General features: G+C 45.1%; 2 protein-coding genes and 1 long non-coding RNA gene across 5 annotated transcripts; 1 reads left to right on the top strand and 2 right to left on the bottom strand.

The window, feature by feature from the left end:
* Positions 1-18: 18 nt before the first annotated feature.
* Positions 19-13,522, bottom strand: LOC118511081 (unconventional myosin ID). Of its 3 annotated transcripts, none has more exons than XM_036053761.1 (9): positions 13,411-13,522; positions 12,718-13,033; positions 5,373-5,675; positions 3,768-3,987; positions 3,366-3,591; positions 2,826-3,289; positions 1,350-2,744; positions 1,120-1,277; positions 19-1,035 (listed from the first exon to the last, which is right to left on the bottom strand). In XM_036053761.1, exons 2-9 carry the CDS (start codon positions 12,810-12,812, stop codon positions 810-812), a joined length of 3,087 nt encoding a protein of 1,028 aa, XP_035909654.1. In that variant the 5' UTR covers positions 12,813-13,033; positions 13,411-13,522; the 3' UTR covers positions 19-809. The 3 variants fall into 3 exon arrangements, with proteins under 3 accessions (XP_035909654.1, XP_035909651.1, XP_035909653.1); XM_036053758.1 differs by lacking the exon at positions 13,411-13,522 and adding an exon at positions 13,103-13,392; XM_036053760.1 differs by lacking the exon at positions 13,411-13,522 and adding an exon at positions 13,173-13,392.
* Positions 13,523-17,428: 3,906 nt separating this feature from the next.
* On the bottom strand, positions 17,429-19,383 carry LOC118511098. Its single transcript, XM_036053814.1, has 2 exons — positions 18,876-19,383; positions 17,429-18,808 (listed from the first exon to the last, which is right to left on the bottom strand). The coding sequence occupies exons 1-2, from the start codon at positions 19,251-19,253 to the stop codon at positions 17,702-17,704; spliced, it is 1,485 nt and encodes a 494-aa protein (XP_035909707.1). The 5' UTR covers positions 19,254-19,383; the 3' UTR covers positions 17,429-17,701.
* A 1,204-nt stretch (positions 19,384-20,587) lies between these two features.
* On the top strand, positions 20,588-21,466 carry LOC118511137. Its single transcript, XR_004906113.1, has 2 exons — positions 20,588-21,157; positions 21,331-21,466. It is a non-coding gene; the product is annotated as an uncharacterized LOC118511137 (long non-coding RNA).
* Positions 21,467-23,900: the final 2,434 nt, after the last annotated feature.

Genomic DNA, 23,900 nt, shown 5'->3' with positions numbered 1-23,900 from the left:
AGTTTCTCGCTGGTTGTATTCAAATCTTGATGAAAGCTTTATTCAGCGTTGTATTTTGTAAAACATATCTGGAGTCAGCGTCGAACCCCCGAATGCAGGCGTTTGCCGCATTGGGGACGTAAAAGCTTAATACTAAAAGTTTTATTGCCGTTGCAACTAATGGACATATTGTTAAAGGCACAAATCGCAGCATTTACGCAAGGACGCGATGAAACATTGCACAGACCAGGTATGTGCGCAGACTACTCCTGTCCGGCTAGTAAGTACAATCACGCACACACACACACACACACACACACACAAAACCGAGAAAAAGAAAACGAATTATAGCTTCCGAAGCATTCTTTAAGAACATCCTTAACGCTAAACTATCATAACGATAAAATTGGAAACTATATAAAATACGTAATAAGATGGTGCCGCAAAAGAAGAATTGGTTTCCCCTCCCAACAAACGGTCGTTATGCAGGGGGGGACCTACTCGTTGATTGTATGGATGGATATATGATTTGTCGTAATGCTGGTTAATGTTCCACATAAAAATCGTACAAAGGTAACACAAAATACTCGCTCTCTCGCTCTCACTCGTTCTCTCTCTCTCTCTCTCTCTTATCACATTCAGTTACATACTCGCGTTCCCATCAACCCGCGCCAAGTCAAATGTGGAATGCACTTTCACGAAATGCGTGTGGATTGGTTGGCTGCTTTTTTGTCAATACTGGTGACAAATGCCTGGATTGATCTCGCTTTGCTATTAATGGCACTTCTGCTTGTTCTGAGTTTGTTTGTCGTTTTACCTATTACAGTCTACTAGTATCGTTGTGGTAACGTGTTGTTAGGGGCGGCTGGTTCCGTCGACTCTACTAGCGGGCTGGCGTATGCCGGAGGAACCTTGAAGACGATGAATGTGCCGGCGTGCGAAAACTCCGGCAAATCCTGTCCAACGGCGGCCTCGATGCTAAGCGAGCGTGACTTATTGCCCAGACGCAGCGGGAACGTGGATGCCACATTCACTGGCAGCTCTTGTTGGGCGATACTACGGAGTGGAGTGAGGGATGGTAAGGGATTTCCGCATTAATAAGCTGTACAGTACAGTATGCATAAAAAGCATTTCACTTACGCAAAGTATCGCCTAACGACATGTGCCACCAGCTCTCCGATGCGATCCTCCTTCAGCGGCTGATGCTCGCCTTGCAACGACACGATCAGGTCGTTGTTATGGTGCGAATGAAACACTGCGAGCTGATCGCGCCCCGGACTGACACTGATCGATGTGATCTAGCGACAAAAGACAGCAATTTTTTAATAACATTCAGCAAGCTCGGCTTTGTTTGCAGCAAAAAATCTTACCTCCCGAATCGGAACCGTTCGCTTCATGTTGCGGAATTTGTTCTTCGCACCGTCCAGCTTGTAAATGGCGCTGTCCGTCACGATGATCGCACGGTCGGCCGATTTGTTGCACTTGTTAAACTTTTTCACAAACGCCGAAAACACGATCGTCTCGAAGTGGTCCGCATTCTTGATGTTCCGCACGCTCGCATTGTACGACGAGTAGTTGCTGTTTTCGGCCACGATCGACAAATAGTTGCCCAACCAACGGCGATCGTGTCCCCAGAACTTGCGCCGCTTGCGGAACGCACTGGCCGCGATTATCTGCAGCCTCAGCTGGGGCCACTCTTCCCGCGGATACTTGCGCAGGATCATCGCGGCACGCCAGCGGCCGTACAGCATCCGCAGGTGCCGTTCCGCTTGCCGACCGACAAGCGGCGGCTGGGGCCACTGTATGCCCTTGCCGTAGTCGCGCAGCGTGCGTGCATTACGAAACCGGACGGCCAAGTCCTGCACGTAGCTCTTCAGCTTGTACTTTCGATAATGCCGCATGATGACGAGGGCCGCCTTCATCTTCTTGTACCTCTGGCGTGCGATCCAGCCGCGCACCTGCTTCTGCAGCAGCGTCACGATGTGCGGTATCATGTCGTTCCGTTGCTGCTCGAGCGCAAACAGCGTTTGCGGCGAACGGATAAAGATCTTCGTCCTGCCGAACCGCACATCGTGGCTAAAGTTTTTCTCGTTCATCAGCACCTTCACCCCGTCCCGATCGTTGCCGCCGCGGAAGTTTGGCCAGGTGTACTGGGAAATCATTTTGTAGCGGAGCAAAAACTTGTCGTACCGTTGGCGATGCACAAACCCGGCTCGCCGTACCCGCACGTTCTCCAGCAGTCCCAGATAGCGGACCTGATGCTCGACCCGAACATCGTCGAACACGGTCGGGCTCTTGATGTCGTTCGGTTTAACGCATCGCACGTACAGCGGTTCCTTGCGCAGCAGGGTCGCCACCAGCTCGGCCATCGACTTCTGGAACAGTGTTCCGGCGGTCAGCGGGCGCTTCGTCGTTTTCGCAATGTCCTGCGCTCCTTCGGGCCACATCGAGCTGATCAGCTTGTCGTGCGAACCGTACAGCAGGCGCTTAAAGTCCTGGAACAGGGTGTCCCGGTTCTTTTCGATGAACCCACTGATGGAGTAGATGACGTCGCCGGCGTAGTGCGTTATGCGGAAGTCTTCCTTGTGGCGCAACTCCTTGTCCATCGGTTTCAGCTGACGGCTGCTGTAGTGGGGATGGTGGGACAGCTTTTTGTCCATATCACCCAACAACATTTCGTCCGTTATTTTACCCACATTCAGGCAGGCTTCGTTCATGATCGCGATGACACCCTTGTCGGCTTGCTCTACCAAGGCACAAATAATCTGAAACGGAAGAACCAAAAGGGATGCCTATTATAGACAAACCAACTGGGACTGCGCTTGCGAATCGGGCTTGCGACATACCTGATTATTGAAATACTCAATATTGGTCCATTCAATGCCTTCGCGGTTGTACTCCTCCTGCTCCTGCTTCAGCACCAGCTCGATGAACAGCTGCTGCAGCTTCTCGTTGCAGTAATTGATGCAAAACTGTTCGAAGCTGTTACGGTCGAAGATTTCGAACCCGTAAATGTCCAGCACACCAATCACCCGGTTGTAGCGCTTCTGCGTATTGCTGCCCGGGACGACGATGGCCTTGTTGATGCGCTGGATGATCCAGGTAAACATACGATCGTATATCGCTTTCGCTAACGCATCCCGGCCATACTCCGCCTGCTTCGTGTCGTGGCTCTTCGTCATAATTTCTCCCCGCGCCGCAATCACGCGCTCCGTCAGGGCGGTACGCATTTCGTCCGCAGTCACCTGCAGCAGTTGAGCAACGTTTGCCAGCGTTTGGCCGTTCGTAATTGTGATTTTCTCGTCCTGCACTGCAATCGGAACGGACAAATGTATTGATTCGGTGTGTGGTTGTGTGTGTGTGCGAGCTTGGTTTAATACACTTACTTTGAAATTCAATATTTCCCAAATGCAGAATGGCCGCAACCGTGCGCCACACCATGGAAATTTCGTCCGCACTAAACCCGAGCGCTTGCAGGCCACCGGTCGTCGCGCGATAGTCCCCCTTTTCCGACAGAATCTCCGTACTTCCTTGATTTGTGTAGTGATACGCCACCGGATCTCTTCCCAGATTAAACTGTTGAAGCTCATTGTTGGAGGCACCTCGCAAAAGCTGCGTGGACGCGTGTGGAAAACAATTAGTATAGCATTTCAATCAATAACGACTGAGACGATAATATTTCGCAGCTTAGCTTCCCAACTATTCATGGATCGATTTGCAATCATCCAATCGCTGAGAGTAATAGCTGCCCGCCAAAAACGAAACCTCCGCTCCTTGGCTTCACTTACCTGATAGAAGCAATGAAAGTTCCGTTCACCGCTCTGCTGCTGAATGACGCGGGACTTTTCCAGCAAATAGTTGGTAATTATGCCACCGACCGGATCTCCTTTGTAGTCGAACTCGATGTCCATGTATTTGCCGAAGCGGCTGCTGTTGTCGTTGCGATTCGTTTTCGCATTGCCAAAGCACTCCAAAATGGCATTGCTTTTGATGAGCACGTTCTTTACGCTGTAAATGATCGGAAGATGGTGAACGTTGCTAACGCAGGGGTGGCAATAATTTAGCCTCAAATACCGATGAGGTTTTGGCTTAAAATGTGCCGCGTTTGGGGGAAATTTTGAAGAGGATAAAATTCTGAGAAGCCACGTCGCCAACTGCTCAGTAGAACAACGTTCCATAACAAATTCTTCGAACAAATGTAATTACATTTTACCGTGTTGGAGGAGGACTTGCTCGACGGGAAGACCTCTTATCTTAAATAGAGCAATTTCATCTATGAACTACTTTAACTTTGCATCAGAACGCAACCTGACCGAACGCTATGAATCAATTGATTTTGTTGTGGCACGGCGAATAATTTCCTGAACTCTTCAAAATACAACTTACTGTTTCGGCCGACTCCTTCAACTGTGCAAAATTGAAAGTCAGGTAAGGTTCTTCAACCGTGAGTTTTCAGCTCAACTTTTCAGCTCAATTGAAATGCTCCATGCTGGTTAGCTTACGATTACGCCGCGTTGCCAAAAAGTTTCTACTCTCGTATTTCGATACGCTTCAGCATGGTCCCATGATAAAACAACTTTCAGCCACCGTTCCATATCGAAAAACAATGTTCAATTAGAATTCTTCCACGCCAATTAGCGATACACGGAAGACCAGCAACCAGACCAGAGGATGGACTTTAAAGTTCGATCGTACCGCACCTAAATGGCGGACAATAAGTCAGGCCGCACTTTGTATGTGTCTCTCACACCATTCCCTCCTCAATGTAAGTAAATTTGGCCAAGTGTTTCTCACGTGTTTAAGCTCTCAAAGTGTACCCAGAACTGCTTTTCTAAAATAAAGAAGATGACTTTAACCTCCCTCGACTGCACGTGTTAGTATGGTTTGCCTCACCACAAGGAAGCGTCCGCAACTTAACCCACCTAACCTTATTATAGAATCGAAATTAAATTAATAATTTCAAACTGAAGGAAACCCATTTGCAAGACGCTCCATCCACCGACCAAGATTATGCGGGTTAATGAAAAGAGCTTTTAAAAGTCCAATCCAGTCGATCCGCCGATAAGATGGTTCCAAGGCTGGACACCACTGCTGTTTATCACTGATCCAGCCAAGGAATCACGCGAAAGACCACACTTTAAAAGCTCATAATTAATTTAAATCGCCAGCAGATGGGGAAAAAAGTTTCTATTGCTCTAATTTTGCCCAGCATCCACCAATTTGACCCTTCTCAACGTAAATGGGCGTAAAAAGTTGAGTACTCTAACCAACTCTACCAACAGTGGGAGCAGTTTAGCAACTTCAAGCTTCTATTTATTCTCGATTGGCGTAAAACCGGCAGTGCTAGGCACTGTGCCAGCAAGAATGCTGGCATTCCTCCAGCTCCAGCTTACCGTTCAATCTCGCCCTGCTTGCCCTGGTTCGTGACGGCCGCTATGTACTTCATAATTATTTTGGAGGCCTCGGTTTTGCCGGCACCCGATTCGCCCGAAATCATGATGCAGGTATCGTTGTTGCGTTGCTTCAACACCCGATAGGCGGCATCGGCGATGGCAAAGATGTGGGGCGCATTTTCAAACAGCTCCCGCCCCTTGTACCGGTTGACGTACTCCGGACCGTAGATGTTCATCTCGCGGTACGGATTCACCGAGATGCAAACCTCACCGATGTATGTGTAGATTTTGCCGGCCTGAAACCTGTGGAAGAAAAAAGGAAGGAAAATATTATTACCAACGAGCGAGCACAACCTTTGATGCTGGACGGTAGCGAAGTGAAGAATGTGAAACGGAAGAAAGAGCTTCCCAATCTTTAACCAATCACCCATTTAAGGAAGCTGTCAGTGTGGCACCCCGTAAATTGTACCCCGCCCAATTGACCGTGTCGTCGGTCAGCCGATCGATCGACAGCGGCATGCGAATCATTACAACGCGTCGCGTGACGTCATTGGCAGCCGGTAGGAGAGGCCACCGCTAGACGCAGTTTTAAAATTTCATCGAGCATCGCTCATCACCAATGCATAAATTTGACCTTTCTCTTTTCTCCCGGGCCCGCCCCCCATTTTCCATCGCACTTTCATTAAATTGTTATCAATTATGGCCTTATGCAAGCAGAAAGCTGATACTACGCTACTCCGACTCCGGAAGGTCGGAAGCACCGCTCCGGGCTCGCGCACCCGAGAGCCGTGGAAAACGGAACCAGTTGATGCTAATTAAAATTTACAAACGCCAGTCTCTGTGCGGTATTGTAACGTACGTTTGCGTTTGTTTTTGCGGCGCAATGTAATGTGCGCTTGGCTGGCACGTTGCGTAACCTTGCCGATGAAAGCTTCCCATCGGCTGCTTGACCCATCATCCATGGTCAGTTAATCGCTGGTCGGACCTTCACACAAGCAAATCGCAAATGTAGAAAACATTTTTGATTTTGTGGAACAGTGAGTTTTGTTTCCCGTTTGGTCATCTGTAGCATTCCGATCGATCTTTCATCGATTTATGAGGTTCTAATTCAGCCTATTTGTCTCACAAAGCATACATTTAGGTTCAAATTCTGAAGTTTTAAAATATATTTTTGTTTTGTTGTAAAATTGTTCCCCTGTATTAACCCTCTTTATCGTCAAACGATTCTAGCTGTCCTTCCTGCACTTAAACACAGGAAGCTTGTCCTTGATTTTGAGAAAGGTACTCTATCTGATTTATCAACATAGCTAGCAATATTTGAGATCACATTCCATTTCTTCATTTCAATTTGTTATAGTCATTCCTCAACAACAGCCAACCGTGTATGTTCAGCAATCTGGTGGTCAACATCGATCGTTTCATGGTCCCAGTGGTCACATAAGCCAATGAGGCTTTCATTCTTCCCAAAGCTGACAAACTCCGGAAGCCGCATTCTTGACAAATGTTGCTACTAAACTTACTAGATACCACGTAGTTGGATAGTCAGTCACTACGGGGGAACGGTCCGGATGAGACTGTCGCATGTACCACAGTTTCGAATTTAATAATGCCAATTTCAAACAAATAAAAAAATGGTTAAGAATATACAAATTAAGCTTAAAAATTATGGTTTATCCTTTAGCAGATGTAAGGAGTTGAATCGGTAGCCGAGAGGCACCAAATTAGATCTTTCACAAGGCAAAAGCCAGTATCGAATCTCATCTACACCATTCTCCCTTAGCGTCCTTGCTGACCTAAATTCAAAGCATGTGGTATTTTTGTCATTTCGTCCCCAACTGCCTTACTTTTCCTGCAGCTGCATTGGAAATTCCTTCCCACATTAACATGATCGTCTGCATGATTTTGATTGCATTAATCTATCCATGCATGAAATACTGTTTGCGTAAACTTGTTCGACGAATGCATTTAATCTAAATGGGTTTGTTTATAAAACGATGGAAAATATTCGCATTGGTTCCGTCATCTCATTTGTCATTTGAAACGGGTTTAGTTGATGGATGCAAGTGCAAAAATCTGAATGCAATATGCACAATTCAAATGTTGCTTTTGATGACAAACAGCGAAGAAAATTTTACCTTCTTCCTATGTGTATTTGTTTATTTAAGTTAAAACAGACGGACTGATTAACCCTCTCGGCATGGCTGCGGAACGTACATGTAAATTTATCAAGTATTTCTTTTTTTTAAAGCACAACAGAAAGGTTTCGTCTCAGAACGTTTACTCGCAACAGTGTCTCACACACCCGCAGACATTCCCGATTCAAACGTCTCACCGACCGAGTTGAGGAGACGACACATACAGATGAATGGGTTACGCGAACCAAACGGGGTTCTTGTTTAGCCATTTCTGGCCTCTCGGATTTGATTGACCTCAAAGTTGGATGGATAGCCAGCTCTGTAGACGGGAAGCAAGTCAGCAAAAGATATTTCTTACCCGTCCACATTCGTACTGGCAACTGTCGCCCGGTGCCACTATTCCACCACCAGCTCCTGTCACCCGGCAAAGCGATTTTAAAGTGATGATGTTACTTTCAATAGACACTCATCTTTATTCATTTCCTATCTATCGATGATGACTGACCAAAGAGCACCTAATCCATTCTAATAGAAGCTCATCTTATCTTTATTCATTACTACCGCTTTAAACGTTTCTGCTGCTCCACGCGCCTCACATTAGTGACTTATATTCCGCATGCTCAATCCTCAAACCTCAAGATCCAGTCAAAAACATTATTTATTTGTTTTGCTCAATTTTAAACCATTGCTACACGAATCGAATGTAATGACATAAAAAAAAAACCGTTTTACAACACCCCTTTACCACCTTTACACCCAGTAAAAAATAAAGTTCTGTTCCGATGTACATCCGATGTACATGGCTATTGCTTCGGCACGCTTTATGTTGCCCACATCGTAAAGCAACACAGATAAACTGTCACGTTATCAGTTTAAGTTTAAGCTTTACAACAGCGTAGCCGTTTCATAACATTTTATGGAACAATAAACGCTCCATCAATCGAACCCAGACCCGTACAACAGGGTGTAAGATAAAACAGTGTGGGATTCATTTGAACTAACAGCTTAACCTGCAATGGAGTGTATGTCATTTCTTCGTTTTGATTTTTTTATCACAAATAATTTACTTAATTTGTGATACAAATTATTATTGGTTACGAACAAAGACACTCTTAACAGTTTGCCTTTAGATTTGACATTACAAAGATAGATGTGAAATTTACTGATTAATTTCAATTAAAAAACTTGACTTGAATCAATCCATCCCACAGGTCAGATCGTACATAAGGAATCAACAAACAGCCATCGCTTACATCGCTTCATCTTGCAGCAGTCCGGCATTATTGGCACTAATAAACATTTCAGTATGGGTTTTACAAGCCATCCCCATTGTTCATGTATGTGTCCGCACGATTACCAGCCAGTGGAAGGCACGGAACGCGCTTTAAAGCTCAATGTAACATATTTTTGGTGAAAGACCCACTCGACAACAATTCACCAACACGCTGGCAAAAAAATATATAAACCCGCCTTCCCCCCCGCAACAACATATGGTCAACGCGGTACCAGACAACCGAACCGATTGGGGGTCAGTCCGTCCATCCCCCATACGTGATGAAAGCTAAGGCGTTCGGGGTCTGCCTTACCAACACAATGATGGCACAAAATCTGTTGGATCTTAAGAAGGCCACAATCGTCGAGGGATGTGGACAGAACGGAACGCACCGCAGCAGCTTTACAGCACGCTCGGCGTGGTGTGTGTCGCGAAGCGTCATCCATATCCACACGAGTCTGCCGCTGACTGACATCATCGTACCCACCATCGTTCAGCCTGGCAGGCCTTGGCCGACCGGTGCCCTTGTGCCATTGAAGCGTTGCGCTGAACGTGATGCGCGCACGAAAAGTTGAACAGAAAATGCTGTGACCACAATCGGCGGTTCATTCCAATCAATCATCCACCGTATCATAATGACGATTGTAAGGAAAAGCTGTCCTCATACCTACATATATCCCCAAGCGAATCCTACCCCATCCCCCACGCTGTGACCACACCACAATTGCCTAATCGTACGTGTAATCTGCAGAAATGTAGGTGATAAGGAATCGTCTTGTACACGCACCGGTCGGATGTCTTTCGATGCAGCCATCTACCCGAGGGAACATATTTTGATAATGGTGAACGAATTGCAAGTGAATTGTTTGCCTTCTTTTTCGACTTTTTACATCACCACTCTGGGTATAAAGTTAGAATGTTTGTCCTGCTGTTCGGTTAAGAAGATCAGGATTCAATTGATTATGGAGACTTGTACTACAATATTGCCACCAGACCGGTGACTTCACGGAAAGCCAAGATCAAGGAGCCTTCTGATCACGGCTTTCGTTTGCGATCGGTTCAATCCGTGTCTGGGATACAAAACGATTGGATAGGGTCCACCGATTGAGATTTTACCAAAAACATTCTTTGGTCGCCTGCAAAGGAGCATTGGGAAATCTCCCCGATCGACGAAGCATGTCAATTCGTTTGCTTTAGTAAACCTCAACTTCAAGATGACAAAAATCTGTTTGCTATTAGATTGTTTTAGTCTTTCTCCAGAAATGTGGAAATATTGGAAAATTTGTGATCACTAATAGTCAGGATTCGCCCCGCTATGTTTTAATCCATTGCTGCCCAGCGTCTGAAATTTCATACACAACATTTATAATTTGAGAGTGTGATTTAGAGTCACACAAGACACGCAAAGTTGAGGGTAAATGATTCCGTAGAAATGAGCATAGAAATACTATTTAACCACGCGTAAAGAATTTTAACTTTCCCAAAGATGTGATAAAACGTTGCTAGACCTGCACAACCCATTATTTGCTAAAGACGTCTAAGTGACATAAATCCATCAAGGGTCAATTACACGCAGATGAGGGCTGAACAATGGAACTGATTGGGAGTAAAATGCGACGATTAAATAATTTTATTAAAACAAATCCAGGAAGAAACAGCCAAAGGTGTGCCTTTCATAATAAACCCTTTGTAGTGCTTTTCCCGTTCCAGTGCTCATCGAAACTGAAACTGGATTAATTCTTTGTTTCCTTTAGCACTTTCTGAACTTGAACTTGAATTACCATGTAGTTGGATAGTTAATCCTGCATAAGGGCGGTGTGGAAGGGATTTGAATCCCGGTCCTGTCGTGTGAAGCCCAGCGCCACTCGGTCACCTCGGCGACCAGATCACCCCTGTAGTATGAAAACAGCTTCTGTTTGGATACTTGGATCATGTCTTCTATTGCAGTCGACAGATTTAAGCCTTAGCTACTTCAAATAATCAACATCGCCAATCAATTTTTATTTGTGCATAAAATACATTGAAGATTTGAGCGAATTGCTGGGACATCGAACAATCGATAATTGTTTAACGCATTGCTTCAATTGAACATTTGTGTGATCTTATAACGATGATCCCTCCCAAACCCTCGCATAGACTCGAGATCTTCAGATCAGAACAAAACCCTAATTATTAGTCCGATATGTTATTCCCCATAAACACTACCTGAGAATGCAGTGTGTGTGTGTGTGTTTTGATGTATTTTTCTCCCGTTTTACCAACACGACAATCGCCGTTAGGTTGGAGTTGTCTTAAGACATTAAGAGACCGATTGAATAAACAAAGAAGAGTGTTTGCTCGCCATGTGTCTGCCCCGCTGGCGTACCTTCTGGCGCAAACGGGCAACATGATAAAGTGTAATCGGTGTGCTGAAAAGATACTGGGCACCGTACCGATTGAAAGGGTAAACATCCTGCAATAACTTCAAGTACCGCACGTTTTCTTGCCTTCGCGCACCCACCGCCCCATCCCGCCCCCGATCCTGGCCGGTGGAGGTGTTGCGTGTTATATTTTTTATTGTTTTGTCAGACAACATTCAACGTGCTCTTCAAAATGCAATGGTCGGGAGAGTTACTGTGCGCCATCCATTGCTGCTGTCTGCAGATGATAGATCCGGCGTGTTTACTTATGTTCTCTTCAACCGTGGGCTATACCCGGGGTTTCTAGCGAAGTTCTGGTCTGGGTCGAACGAACAACAACATCAACAAACGCGCAAGTGTCTGACGCTGAACGCCCGAAACATCTGATTGCGTTCTGTCGAATTTTTCCATCCATGATTCACACCTTGTCGAAATTCCAAACAGCTGTTAAACGGAAGGAACGTGGCCTCTTTCTTGAACCGCTTTTTCCCGCCCGCGCCCGTCCCGTTCCTTCGATTGTTCGCGGCCCATGTTTGCTCTCAACTGCAACCGCAGTGCGAATTCGAAGGCCAAAAAAGATAACTTCAAGTATTTTTCACTACACACTTATCAGCCAATCCAACGAGAGTGGTGTAAGCATCGAAAGCTTATCGGATGTACTTGTGTGTGAGGCTTGGTGTCGGGTGGCCCAAGTGAGTTTTTTTCCAAGAACTGAGCAAAATAATTTTAATCTTTCCCGCGGGTCTAGGACGCAGTATAGGGCGGCAGGCGACTCGCTTCAGCTCGATCGGCCTTTAAATGTGCGCGATGATGATGACGTGATCCGGTTGCACTAGTCGATGACTAATGTGAGTGTGTTTTTTTAACAGCGATGCGGGCCGAGACCTCTGCACGCCGTATGCAAATATGGGACTGGTTTGTTAGTCATGGCCTGACTAAAGGATGACACAACCAATAAGCACATTCATTCATCATCGCTGCAGTTCTAGTGTTTGGTTGTAGCATGTTGTTATCAGGTGGTTATTAGAAATTAAAACAGTTTAGTTTCAATATAAAATTGAAATGATGCCAAGATTGTAATTGAAAGTGTGGCCAACAGCATCATTTCTTCTACCATTTTCTCTACTCATTAGGGAGTTTTAAAAATAGCCAAACGGAGGGGACACTTTTCAAACGAAATAAACATTTGGACCTTTTTTGGAAATAGCTTCGTGTTAGTGTGGTAAGGTGCAGATCTTCTGGCGGCCATGAATCATGGCCAGAAAAAGAACTCCTTAATACCTGGATTGTTTACGCTGGTTTTCTAAACACTCTTATTATGCTCTTGGTTACAGTAAGTTTAATTATAACTTATTTAGTTTTAAATATGTTTGGGACACAAACAGAGCACGCACACACACACACACACACACACACACACACACACACACACACACACACACACACACACACACACACACACACACACACACACACACACACACACACACACACGGTCACCGTGGTGGAGACGTGTATTTTATTTTTACGACACTCACCTTCGCCTGAGGTTATCCATGAATTTTTCTTCCGTTACCGAGTCCAGCAGTACGAAATCTTGTACGCCGACCTCCTGCCCCTGATGGTGCGCCATCCTGTATGCTCGTGCAGTTCACCGGACAATATCGAAACCCTTTTTTCGGGGTTTGTTCACTATAGCTGATCGCACTCCGTCAACCGCTTCTTCTTTTGGGGTGGAACCGAAATGAAAACAAAAACTAGGCGGCCCGGTTAACCCGTCCACTCGCTTGCACAATCGTCACTTTCTAATGCCACTCTTCCTATGAGGACAAACCAAACAATGCCGCAAAACACCTGCAACACAGAATAGCACCGTTTGAATGGTGACGGTGGTGGTGGTTCTTCTCACTTGCAGCAACATACACAGAACAAAAGCCGCTAAACAACACAGCGCAACATGCAGTGAAATTTCGCGTCCGGATGAATTAATTACCGTATCCGTGACTCCGTGTGCAGTAACGCAAATGACGCGAATTCCGATGCCTACCAGGGCCGACGCGGCGGGGACAGTATCAGAAGGCGCGGCGTTAATGTCCAACTCATCACTGGCACAGCGAACGCACGGCAGACGACAAAACGCAACAAAATAGCGTACGCATAACTAGATTAACCGCGTCACTTCTGAGTAACGTAAAAAAAAAAGATTAACTGATAAGTGAGTAATTCCCTACCTTCGCTCTGCTACAACAAAACCTCTAGAGCGTCTATTGCGCACGGCGGGAGGAACGCAAACGATCGACAAATAGAATAAATGGCAACTTCAGCATCAGTCTAGGAATCTTTTTTCACGACAAAACGCACTTCGTGTATGTATTATGAAACGCTTATTTGAGCTGTTAACACATTTTGGAACCACAACAAGAAGAAAACTCTTTTTTCACGACTTAATAGCACCTGCATGCTTTCGATCGTTACGGCGAAACAGTATCTCGTTCTGTTTGCAATATGCCTGTGCGTCATGACATTTGAATGGCTCCAAGCTGTCACTTTTGCTCCGAAAACGTCAAAAGCGGCTTGATTCCCAAATAACAAAATTTTAAAAATGCGAAGCAAAACAATAAAATCGATTCAAATCAAACTTGGACAAACATACACGCACGTTTCTGCGTTGCCAAACTATATGAAACAGTGCTGAATGGGTGAGCCAAGCTATAAAATTATTATTCATTTTGAAATTGTAACAGCACCTCGCTTGGAGTTTCGTTGATTGGAAACGAGCCAACTGGAAATGTTTCAGCAAAAGAAAAAAAATGAAATATTTCAAAACCAACAATCGTGGAAATAGAAAATGAAAGGGATAGGAAGAAATTGAAGAGAAGAGGAATTCGGATTTTTTTTTGAGAACACAATACATCCATGAACAAAACCACAGAATCTTTCCGCACGTGGAAGCACTCAACATGATTGCAAGGCTTAACGGAATAGGGAAATATATCATTCATGTGTATTTCAGTTTAATTTTATCAAATGCACACCTAATCATAGCAACACGATGGGTCTCAAAAATTCAAATCTTTACGGGACTATACACGTCATTTCCTCGTTTTCCAAAGCCTGGAGCCTCGTCTTCCAAAGGGTCTCTTTGTTCCTTTCAAAGTCACAGACAATGCAATGAGCCATATTACGCACAGCATAATCCATCTTCTGCTTGCGCGGACGACTACCAAGATTGTGTGATTTAACGAAGCCTACTTACTTACTTATCAGGCGCTACAAACGCTTTGCGGTCTTGGCCTGCTACAACAAAACGATGGTGAGACCATCGTACAGCTCGTAGAGCTCGTCATTGTAGCGGCTCCTCCATTGTCCTTCCACACATACGGGGCCAAGAATCCTTCTGAACATCTTCCTCTCGAACGCGGCTAAGAGGGCTTCGTCCGTTTTGGACAGAGTCCATTTTCAGAGGCGTATGTGAGTACTGGGACTATAAATGTTCTGTACAGTCCCAGTTTCGTCCGTCGCGACAGGTATTTTGAGTGGAGAAGTTTCCTCAGGCTGTAGTATGACCGGTTGGCAGCCAGCACCCTTGCGCGTAACTCAACATCAATGTTGTTGTCGGTGCTGACTTTTGACCCCAGATAGGTGAAGTTTTGGACGACTTCGAAGGTGTGGTTACCTATCTGTACATCACCCCTGCGTAAATCAGAGTTTGTTAGCACAGAAGCTGGTGGTGTCACCATCATTTTGGTTTTCGCCTCGTTAATCTCCAACCCGAGGTTTTGTGCAGGACGCTCGATCCTTTGATAAGCTTCTGCTACATAGGAGAGCCTCAAACCAATGATGTCTATGTCATCAGCGTATGCCAGGATCTGGATTGACTTATAGAATATAGTCCCCGAAGTTTCCACCTCCGACTCGCGGATGGCTCTCTCTAGCGCCAGGTTGAAAAGGAGACAGGCAAGCCCATCTCCCTGGCGCAAGCCCTTGGTGGTAGCAAAGGGCCCTGAGAGTTTTCTATCCACCTTCACCTGGCAGGTGATGTTGGCCATTGTCATTCTTACAAGCCTGGTAAGCTTGACCGGGATTCCAAAAGAGCTCATTGCGTCGTACAGTTTTACCCTGGCTTTGCTCTCATATGCGGCTTTAAAATCAATGAAGAAATGGTAGGAGTGGAGCTGCTGTTCCGCCATCTTCTCCAAGATTTGCTGCATCGTGAAGATCTGGTCAGTGGTTGATTTTCCGTTTCGGAATCCTCTCTGTTAGTTTCCGACTATCTCTTCAACGAATGGGACAAGTCGATCTTGTAAGATAAGGGAGAAAATCTTGTAGGCAGTATTCAAAACCTTAATATCCCTGTAGTTGTAGTGCACACTAGCCTACCTCCCTTCTTGTACATGGGATAGATGATGCCAAGATTCCGATCACAAGGCATGGATTCGCTATCCCATACCTCAGTAATAATTCGACGAATTTCTTGTTCGAGTGGTGTACCACCGTTTTTGATCAGTTCAGCTACTATTCCGTCGGTGCCCGGTGCCTTGTTGTTCTTGAGTCGACGGATGGTCATTCGCGTTTCATCAATACTAGGTGGCAGTAGCAAGATATCGTCTGCTAGTGGAGCCTCTAGCTGTTCGTTGAACTGATCATTTAGCAATTCATCAAAGTACTGACCCCATTGCGAGAGGACTTTGGGCTGGTAACTGACCAGATCCCCATACTACATTCTTCGTCGAACCAGCCAGATCTGGTGTTGCCCTGACGTGGTGAGAGTGTGGAATTGGCACAGTTTATTATTTTTGTTTTTAGAGCGTTCCAACGTTCGCTCGTAGTTTCAAATTGGTTTTCTGATAGTAGAGCCTCTCCTAAAGCGGATTTGAATGCATGTTGGACGTTAATGTCCTTTAGGGAGTCCGTGTTGAGCCGAGCCTGCGTGTTAACTCCGTCCCCATTAACGCGGGGACGGGCGATTCTGTAACGAATCATTAAGCCAACCAAATAGTGATCGGAATCGATGTTGGCCACTCGATACGTTCTGACGTACAACAAGCTCGACTGCCATCGGCGGCTAACCAACACGTGGTCTATCTGATTGGAAGTGGCTCCATCCGGAGACACCCACGTAGCTTTGTGAATGTCCCGGCGCGCAAACTTGGTACTTCCCACAACCAGATTGTTTGCAGCTGCAAACTGGACCAATCTACTACCATTGTCGTTACTGTGCTCATGTAGACTGTGACTTCCAATGTACTGGCGGTACATTGGCTCCCTACCGACTTTTGCATTGAAGCCCCCCAGGATGATTTTAACATCATGCCTGGGACACTGGTCAATGATTTTTGTGAGGCGATGGTAGAACAGGTCCTTCGCCCCTTCATCCTTGTAGGAGCGTGAACGTTGATGAGGCTGATGTTGAAGAATCTGCCTCGCATGCGCAGAGTGTAAGCCCACATTGATACCCTTGAAGCCGCTTATTTCGGATTTCAGCCGCGGACCGACGGCGAAACCCGTTCCGAGCATAAGGTGGCGGTCGTGGCAGCTGAAGTAAATGTCGTAGCGGTTACTGCCACGCCTGTTATGCACACTATTCCCTAACCAACGGATCTCTTGTAGAGCTACGAGGTCCATGTTCAGTATGGCTAGGGCGTCATCTAGTTGCTTCAAGGCTCCGGCTCTGTAGAGAGTGCGTACGTTCCATGAGCCCATGAGAATATTATTGTTTGGACGGTGCGGGGGTCTATTATCGTGAGGTCCGGGTATCGTATAATTGTTTCTGCTTTCCGTAGTCGATAGGTCACTTGAGGCAGGGTGACTGGCCCTGCGCTTAAGCCCCCAAATACCTCTGGAGGGCCTCGTGGCAGTTCGGTTTAACGTTTACCAGACCAGTTGCCTGGTCTGCCGACCCCCCTCATGTTTGGCATTGCTCCACCATCCGCCCAAGGGGTTGGGACAGGCCCGTGTATCCAAGCTTGGATATGTGGTGGGGAAAGTTACCACTCTGTAAGACGAGGACGTGACGGAATAGGAGTTGGGTCGGAGAGCCTGTGTAATCGCGAAAGGAGTCTCGGTTATTACCCCATTAACAGAGCAAATTTAACGAGCTAGACTTTTTCTTTTGCGATAATACGTATGAACCACCGAAGTCCTTAATGCCAAAAGTACTCGTGAATTTTGAACGAGATTTAATCTGATTTGTAAGCCAAATTTTGAATGGTTTAACATTCAATGCTGAATGGAATAAAACGGAAAGCATTCCAAAGTCGAAAATAATGTCGCCGAAATGTGTTTGTTTCATTCCTTTTCAACATTCTAAGGAAACCATTTTTAAAACTATTAATCGCTTCATAGTGTGAAAAAACATCACCAGAAAAAGAATTTTTAATGAAAAAAGTACGTTCGACAGCACCATAGAATACTTTCCACCGAAAGCTCCTGCAGCTCGAAGAATCCTTCTGTACAGTGGTGCTTAACGCCAACGTTTTAATTTCTCTCGCTCCCCTTTCTTCAACCAGACGGCGTTGACTTTCACGATTTCGTTTCATGAGAAAAACGAGTGTTTTTCCTTAAAAGTTTGTAATACGGTTCCATGCTCACCGGTACGACTGCTGGAAATTTCAACTCCTTCTGCAACCAATCGCGCTGCCGGCGTAACATCGGTTTCATGCAGCGCCTCACATGGAACGGAACCGGTGCGTGTATGAGCTCCTCGTGTATTTCCATGGCAGCAGCACAGTTACACGATATACACTGTACGTGCCTGGGCTGGATTTCCGTCCCTGCTACGCCTCCGGCAGCAATGTTCAGGCGGTTGAAAGCCGTTTTTAAAGAACATATTTCTCTTCGGAATTCGTCAATTATGGAGCGTATGTTTGTCTCCGGCAGGGTTCCCGTACCGTCCGGCCGACGAATGGATTCCGGCGCGCACGGTGACGTACAAGATTCCGGCTGCAAATCCTGGCCACTGCTGTTATCGTTAAAAACGGTAGCCGGTGGAACGCATCTCTCTTCCTGCAGGCGGGTGAACAACTTGTCTACACAAGACGACATCAGCTTTTCGATGTTGTCAAGTCGTACGAAAAACATTTGCTCCCGTTCCACCAAACCATGCACGGTGGCCACAAGCTCATCAAATTCGGGAACCACACTTCGGGTTTCCTCCGTTGCCGTTCCGTTCCGATCGGAGTCGCTTGTCGGTGCTGGAAGCGTTGATTTTTCATCTTCGCCGCGGCCCCTTGCACCTTCATGGTGCGGTTCCACAGGAACAACAGCGATTGGCAATGTTGGTTTGTTGTTTTTGAAGGTCTTGGAAGACACATCCGACTGATCTGAGGCTGGCTGCTGGATCGAATTACCATCCGAAGCCTGTGGCGGTGCTACTTCGCACTCCGTCGGTGGTGAGTCGTTAGCATAGTTCAAACGGCCATCCCGATCCACACCAACGTTCGATTCGTCCGCAGCGGTGTCAGGAGATGGATCGTTTTGTGAAGAAGATATTTTGTGCGCGTGGGATGTCTCAGTCTTTGATGAGTTCTCGGACCCGTCGGCTTCCATCGCAACCCCACAACTGCACTTACATCGTTCGGATGGCAATTTTACTTCAAGCTCAGCAACACGTTCGTTGATTTCATTAACCTTTAAGAAAAGTATCCTGTTAGAGCTGTGGTGGTTGGCAACACCTAGGTGCTTGAGGACTTTCTACCTTTTGCCCAATCTCTTCAATTTCCATCAATATTCTTTCCAGTGACAATGCAGCCGGTTGTTCCAAAGCGTTCAGCGAATGCGATCGACACACCGCACTATTCAAATCTTCTTCATCACTAACCACCGAGTGTAATGAATTACATATACCAGCTTCTTGCGATAGTTCCGGGACAACATCGCGGGACGATTCCGTTTCCCCGCCGACCGATTGATTCGAGCGATCCTCTTTAGAGGATTCGTCGCACGGTTTGCGTGTCGCCACCAAGAGACATAAAACATCACGAAGACGATTTAAATTCACTGTACCGTAAATGTGCGGATGTGCACATGTTATTGCTTGATTTATAAGCTCTTTTAATTCGCTTTCGTCAGCCATTTCCGCAACGAACGAACGGGAACAGGGGAACACACTTTCCAGGAATTTGTATGATCTTACCAGCACAGCTGTCTATGATTGATTTTCACAGCTATTTTAGACTCTTTTTCCACTTTTCCTGCAAACACCCTCAAACACGTCGGTATTTAAACGGTAAAACGTGTGTGCACGAACTAACTTCACCCAATAAAGGATTACGCGATTTGTGCTCGTGCTCTTCTTCTTTTTTCGGGTTTGTCGTTTTTCTCCACAAAATTCGGGGAAAATGTTTAAATTAGAAGAAGTTTAAAGACCTTTAAAGGCCATGCCTGTCATTTCTGGCTTGCTAGACTTATTGCTACCACGTAGCTGGATATTCAGTCCGGCATTACGCAGGCATTACGGAGGATCAGTCCGGATGGGATTTGAACCCCGGTCCTGTGTTGCTGTGAGGACCAGCGCCGCCGTCGCCTCTACTACCAGGCTGCCCCATTATTATACAATTTACTATCTCCAAGCTCCGACAGGTTGGACCATCCAGCCAACGAGCCCACTGTACTCCTCTACGGCTTGTGCCGAACGGATCACTGACGAGCACCTTCCTTGTTGGTGGCATGTTTGCATTCTAGCTCCGGATTCCTGACATCCTGGCAGCTGACCATCTATTTTGGTACGTAATCCGCATGGTAGTACACACCATCCTGCATCACTGTAAACTAGTGTAAACAAAAAATGGACAGAATTCTGGGATTCGGCTCGTAGTCGGATTGATCGGGACACGCTTCAATCTGGATTGTTCTCAAGATAATGAACAACAATCATTTACGTTTTTAATAGCTTAACTGTCAATAAACACATCGCTAGAAGTGTGCGGAACTTAAGTCAAAATATATCTTTTTTTTAATTAAAAATTTGAATAAAACTCTCCCGGTCCTGCCGTGTGCAGACCGGCGCCGCTATCGCCTTTACCACCAGAACGCAGGGCTGTGACCTTGCTACGGGTTAAATCAAGTCACAGAAAGCCAGAAATGGCAGGCCGAGACCTTTCGAGGTTGTAGTGCCACCGAACAAGAAGAAGAGAATACGAATAATATATTTACTCCTTTGGTGGCGTTTTTTTTCTGCTAAAATGCTGCCCCTATTGGCCGCACTTGCCCCAACTACCACTATCATGGATGGACATAATCGAATGGATTTTTAATGCTTCGATCTATCAATCGCCATTTCGATCTACTAACACACACTACGAAAGTCACATTTAAAAAAAATGAAATCAAATCAAAAATAAATCGTCAAACATGATTAGAGACTTTTCTCACCTATTAAATTGCCGTTTTACTACGCTGCACGCTGTTTATGGGGTGTTGTTGCAGCTGAATGAGCATGGCAATGAATGGCATGACTCTGCTGTGGCTATAAACAAACTATGGTCCACTTAGACTCACGAATGGAACGCTTCTACCAAACCCATCTGGTGGCAGTTTACAAAAAAGATTATGTTTACATTGCGAGTAGAGAAACGCAGTCTAGACGAACTGTACAAATGTCCATGCTTTTATCATTAGCCAGTAGTCAGTGTTCAAGGTAGAATTTTAATAATTCGTTTAAGGATGTTTTAAGAAAATACAATGCTCAACATGTAACTGTCCGCGTACTAGCGAGTAAGCTCCAGAATCCTTGTGGACGACGTTTCGTGGCAATTTACGAAAAGATAAACAGAGAGCCATTTTGTGCGTGGCGAGAGATACATTCCCGAGAGAAAGTAAGAGAAGGAGAGAGAGAGCGAGAGCTAGGATGTGAGCAAACGCTCTGGAGCTAAACTAGTAAGGCAAGCCGCTGATGGCCCAACCGAAGAACGGAAATCGTTTCAGTTTCCATTGGATGATATGACAGGACTGACGCGTTTTTATCTGTTTCCATAAAAAGTACCGTAAAATTATCAAGTTCGCGTGAAATTATCCCTGTGATTGTTTACAGCATTGGTGATAGATATTCGCATAAAAAAAAAAATTTTTTTTAAGAGAATGTTTTATTGTATAGGTATAAAACAAGAAGAAAAAGTGCGATCTAAAAATATTTGAAAATTCTACCTTCATAGTGGATAGTGGGAATGTGGGCCTCTGCCAAGTTAAAGCAAAAGAAGTGCAAACATGCCAAATGAAAAAAAAAAAAGGAAAAATGTATAGAAGTGTTGTTGTGCGATAATTATCGATCCAAAAAAAAAACAAAAACCCCAAAGTCAATAGAGTTAATGTTGCTACTACTTCTGTCCTACCGAAACATGATAAATAGCAGAGATGATTTGTGATAGTTAACAACGGTTCCTAGTGAAGGTGAAGTGTGTCTGTGTGTGTGGTTTCATGCGGGTCAGAACAAAAAAGTCAAGTGTCCTCCTGCGGAGGAAAGTGAGCCAAAGAAGTGTGTTCTTAAAGTTTCGAGGGAAATAGAGTGAAAAGGATATTAGTGCTTTAAGTAACTAAATACATCGCCCAAAACGCTCGAGGAGTATACGTCACATAAATATGAATAGCCGTATGGAGATAGTTTAAAGGAATATCTGTAACCCTTCTAAATGCCACCAGTAAATCTAGCCCTTAAAGTGGTAATTATGTATTATACTGTATCAGCGTGATGTTTCCACCAAGCCGTTGCTAATTGTTCCCGAGTAATTTAATCCATCACTCTCAATAATAGCTTTCAAACCATTTCAGCACTTGTGTGTGTGAGTCAAGTTCACGAGAGAAGGGCCTTATAAAAGCGGTCACCAAAAGAGTTTTTAATAGAAAGACATTTTTAAGAGTTAAAGTTTAACACCGCATAGGTTGCTATGTAAAAACGATGAATACATGATCGCGCATCTCCATTTCACCGTACTTACTGTGCACTCTTGTTCCGGGAAATCATTTTTTAATCCCTTTCTAGCCCTCCAAAGGTTTAGTAATATAACTTTTCTGCAACTCTCGTAAGCGGATTTTGAATTAAAACTTCCCGTTTGTGGCATGATAGCAATTTAATCATGACGCTTCCCGCGCCAGGAAAATTGTCACTTTTGTGAAAATTAATGCGTTCCAGAAAATTTATATAAAATTTGTTATTAAAATATTACAAAGCAATTGTCAGCTTTAGTTAGTTTTTTTACAATATAAAATTTCTAGCATATCATTAAGATGGTCATTATGTGCGAGAAAAACAGGCCTTGTACCGGGAAAACGTAAAGCGACGCCAATCAAATTAACAAGGAGAATACAATATATGCGGTCCACCGAACCCGTCTGCCCGCAAGCAGACGAAGCCCAAGGGTCTAGGGTGACGCAGGGCGCGTGCAAGGTGCTTTCAGGAAACGGAGGAATACAATTAATGTGTTGCACTTGGCACCTTCTTAGCAGCGACCTAGTTTCCGCTCCCGCTTGTTGAAATTAATACGTTAATCATAATGCAATGATACGATTTGCATTGGCATGGTCCTGTCAGCATCAGGCGCTCTTCCCGGTGACTTGGCTTAGATTTATGCTAGATGACACTGGGCAACAAAGCACTTCCGACTGCACATTAACCTTTGCAAGCAAGAATACTCCTTATGCAAATATGCTGCGATGCGATCGTTGCCCACAGCCATATGTTTCAGATTTTACGGCACTACGCTATTTGCCGACCGTTCTGCGTACGGGGCCAATCGTTTACCGATCGCCAATAGAAATGATCGATTGAGCAAAACCAAAACATAAACAATCATTTCATTACTAATGGCCAAAGGATATTTATCTGTGTAGCAATATTTGTCTGAAACTGATCGTGCTTCTCCATACTCCATACGGCCAGCCGACAGTTCCTACTCGGATTCCTAGGTCCCAAATAGGGGAAGGCCGAGGTTCAGAATTTCGGCCGTTGCGTACAGTTCGCTGTCTCCTCTTGTTATGAGCGTAAATATTTACACCGAACTACCTCAGCACACGCGATCTCGGGCACGATCTGAAGATGTCTGGCCTTTCTGCTCCGATACTATTGATAAATAACCCAGCGCTGAATAATATAATAAAATCGTGTCTGGCATTGTGGGAAATGTAGTCTGTTAAGCATACAGCAAAAAAAAAAACAACAGTCATCCTGCATTCCGAACGGGAAACGCGTTGAAAAAAGACATAAAAATACCAAAAATGAATCAACCCTCCGGGACTTGGTGCAAAATATCGCTTCTTCCTTCTTTCAATTTGGGATTTGCGCGTATTAATACGGGTCTTTTTTTTTTCTTTTAACGAGCCAAATACTTTGATGTGCTTGCAGAACGACGTGCCACATATCACTGCTCGTACACACTGTCGGTACACACAGTTGCTTTTTTAATCCACGGAAAAGCTATTACCTACAGGACGATCTCGTCCTTGTGAGCAGCGTTTTAAGTCTAAAATATTTTTTTTTAACTTCTCGATCTACATATATAAAATGGGCAGCAAAAAACACTCAGCTTTAAGCTTCAAGCGAGCAATTGCCATTAGAAAAACAGTATCAATTTAAAGTTCCTTTCGGGGCACTTTGGCGCAGGAATAAAGAGAAACAAAACTTCGGCAATAGCAACATAAATCGATCGATTCGCCCAGGCGTGGATGCTGAATCATTAAGACGCTTCGGACGACGGGCGGATAAACACGAGGTAACAGAGAATGGAATATA

Source organism: Anopheles stephensi, chromosome 3 (genome assembly GCF_013141755.1).
Source record: "Anopheles stephensi strain Indian chromosome 3, UCI_ANSTEP_V1.0, whole genome shotgun sequence".
NCBI lineage: Eukaryota > Metazoa > Arthropoda > Insecta > Diptera > Culicidae > Anopheles > Anopheles stephensi.
The sequence above is the reverse complement of the archived record's forward strand: the minus strand, read 5'-3'. Positions and strand labels throughout refer to the sequence as shown.

Coding starts and splice junctions, on each gene's coding strand:
- LOC118511098 (XM_036053814.1), bottom strand. CDS start 19,253: ATGGCTGACGAAAGCGAATTAAAAGAGCTTATAAATCAAGCAATAACA. Junction 18,809..18,875: donor TTGAAGAGATTGGGCAAAAG/GTAGAAAGTCCT, acceptor CTTTTCTTAAAG/GTTAATGAAATCAACGAACG.
- LOC118511081 (XM_036053761.1), bottom strand. CDS start 12,812: ATGGCGCACCATCAGGGGCAGGAGGTCGGCGTACAAGATTTCGTACTG. Junction 5,676..12,717: donor ATGGATAACCTCAGGCGAAG/GTGAGTGTCGTA, acceptor TTTCTTCCACAG/GTTTCAGGCCGGCAAAATCT. Junction 3,592..3,767: donor ACTTTCATTGCTTCTATCAG/GTAAGTGAAGCC, acceptor GCGTCCACGCAG/CTTTTGCGAGGTGCCTCCAA.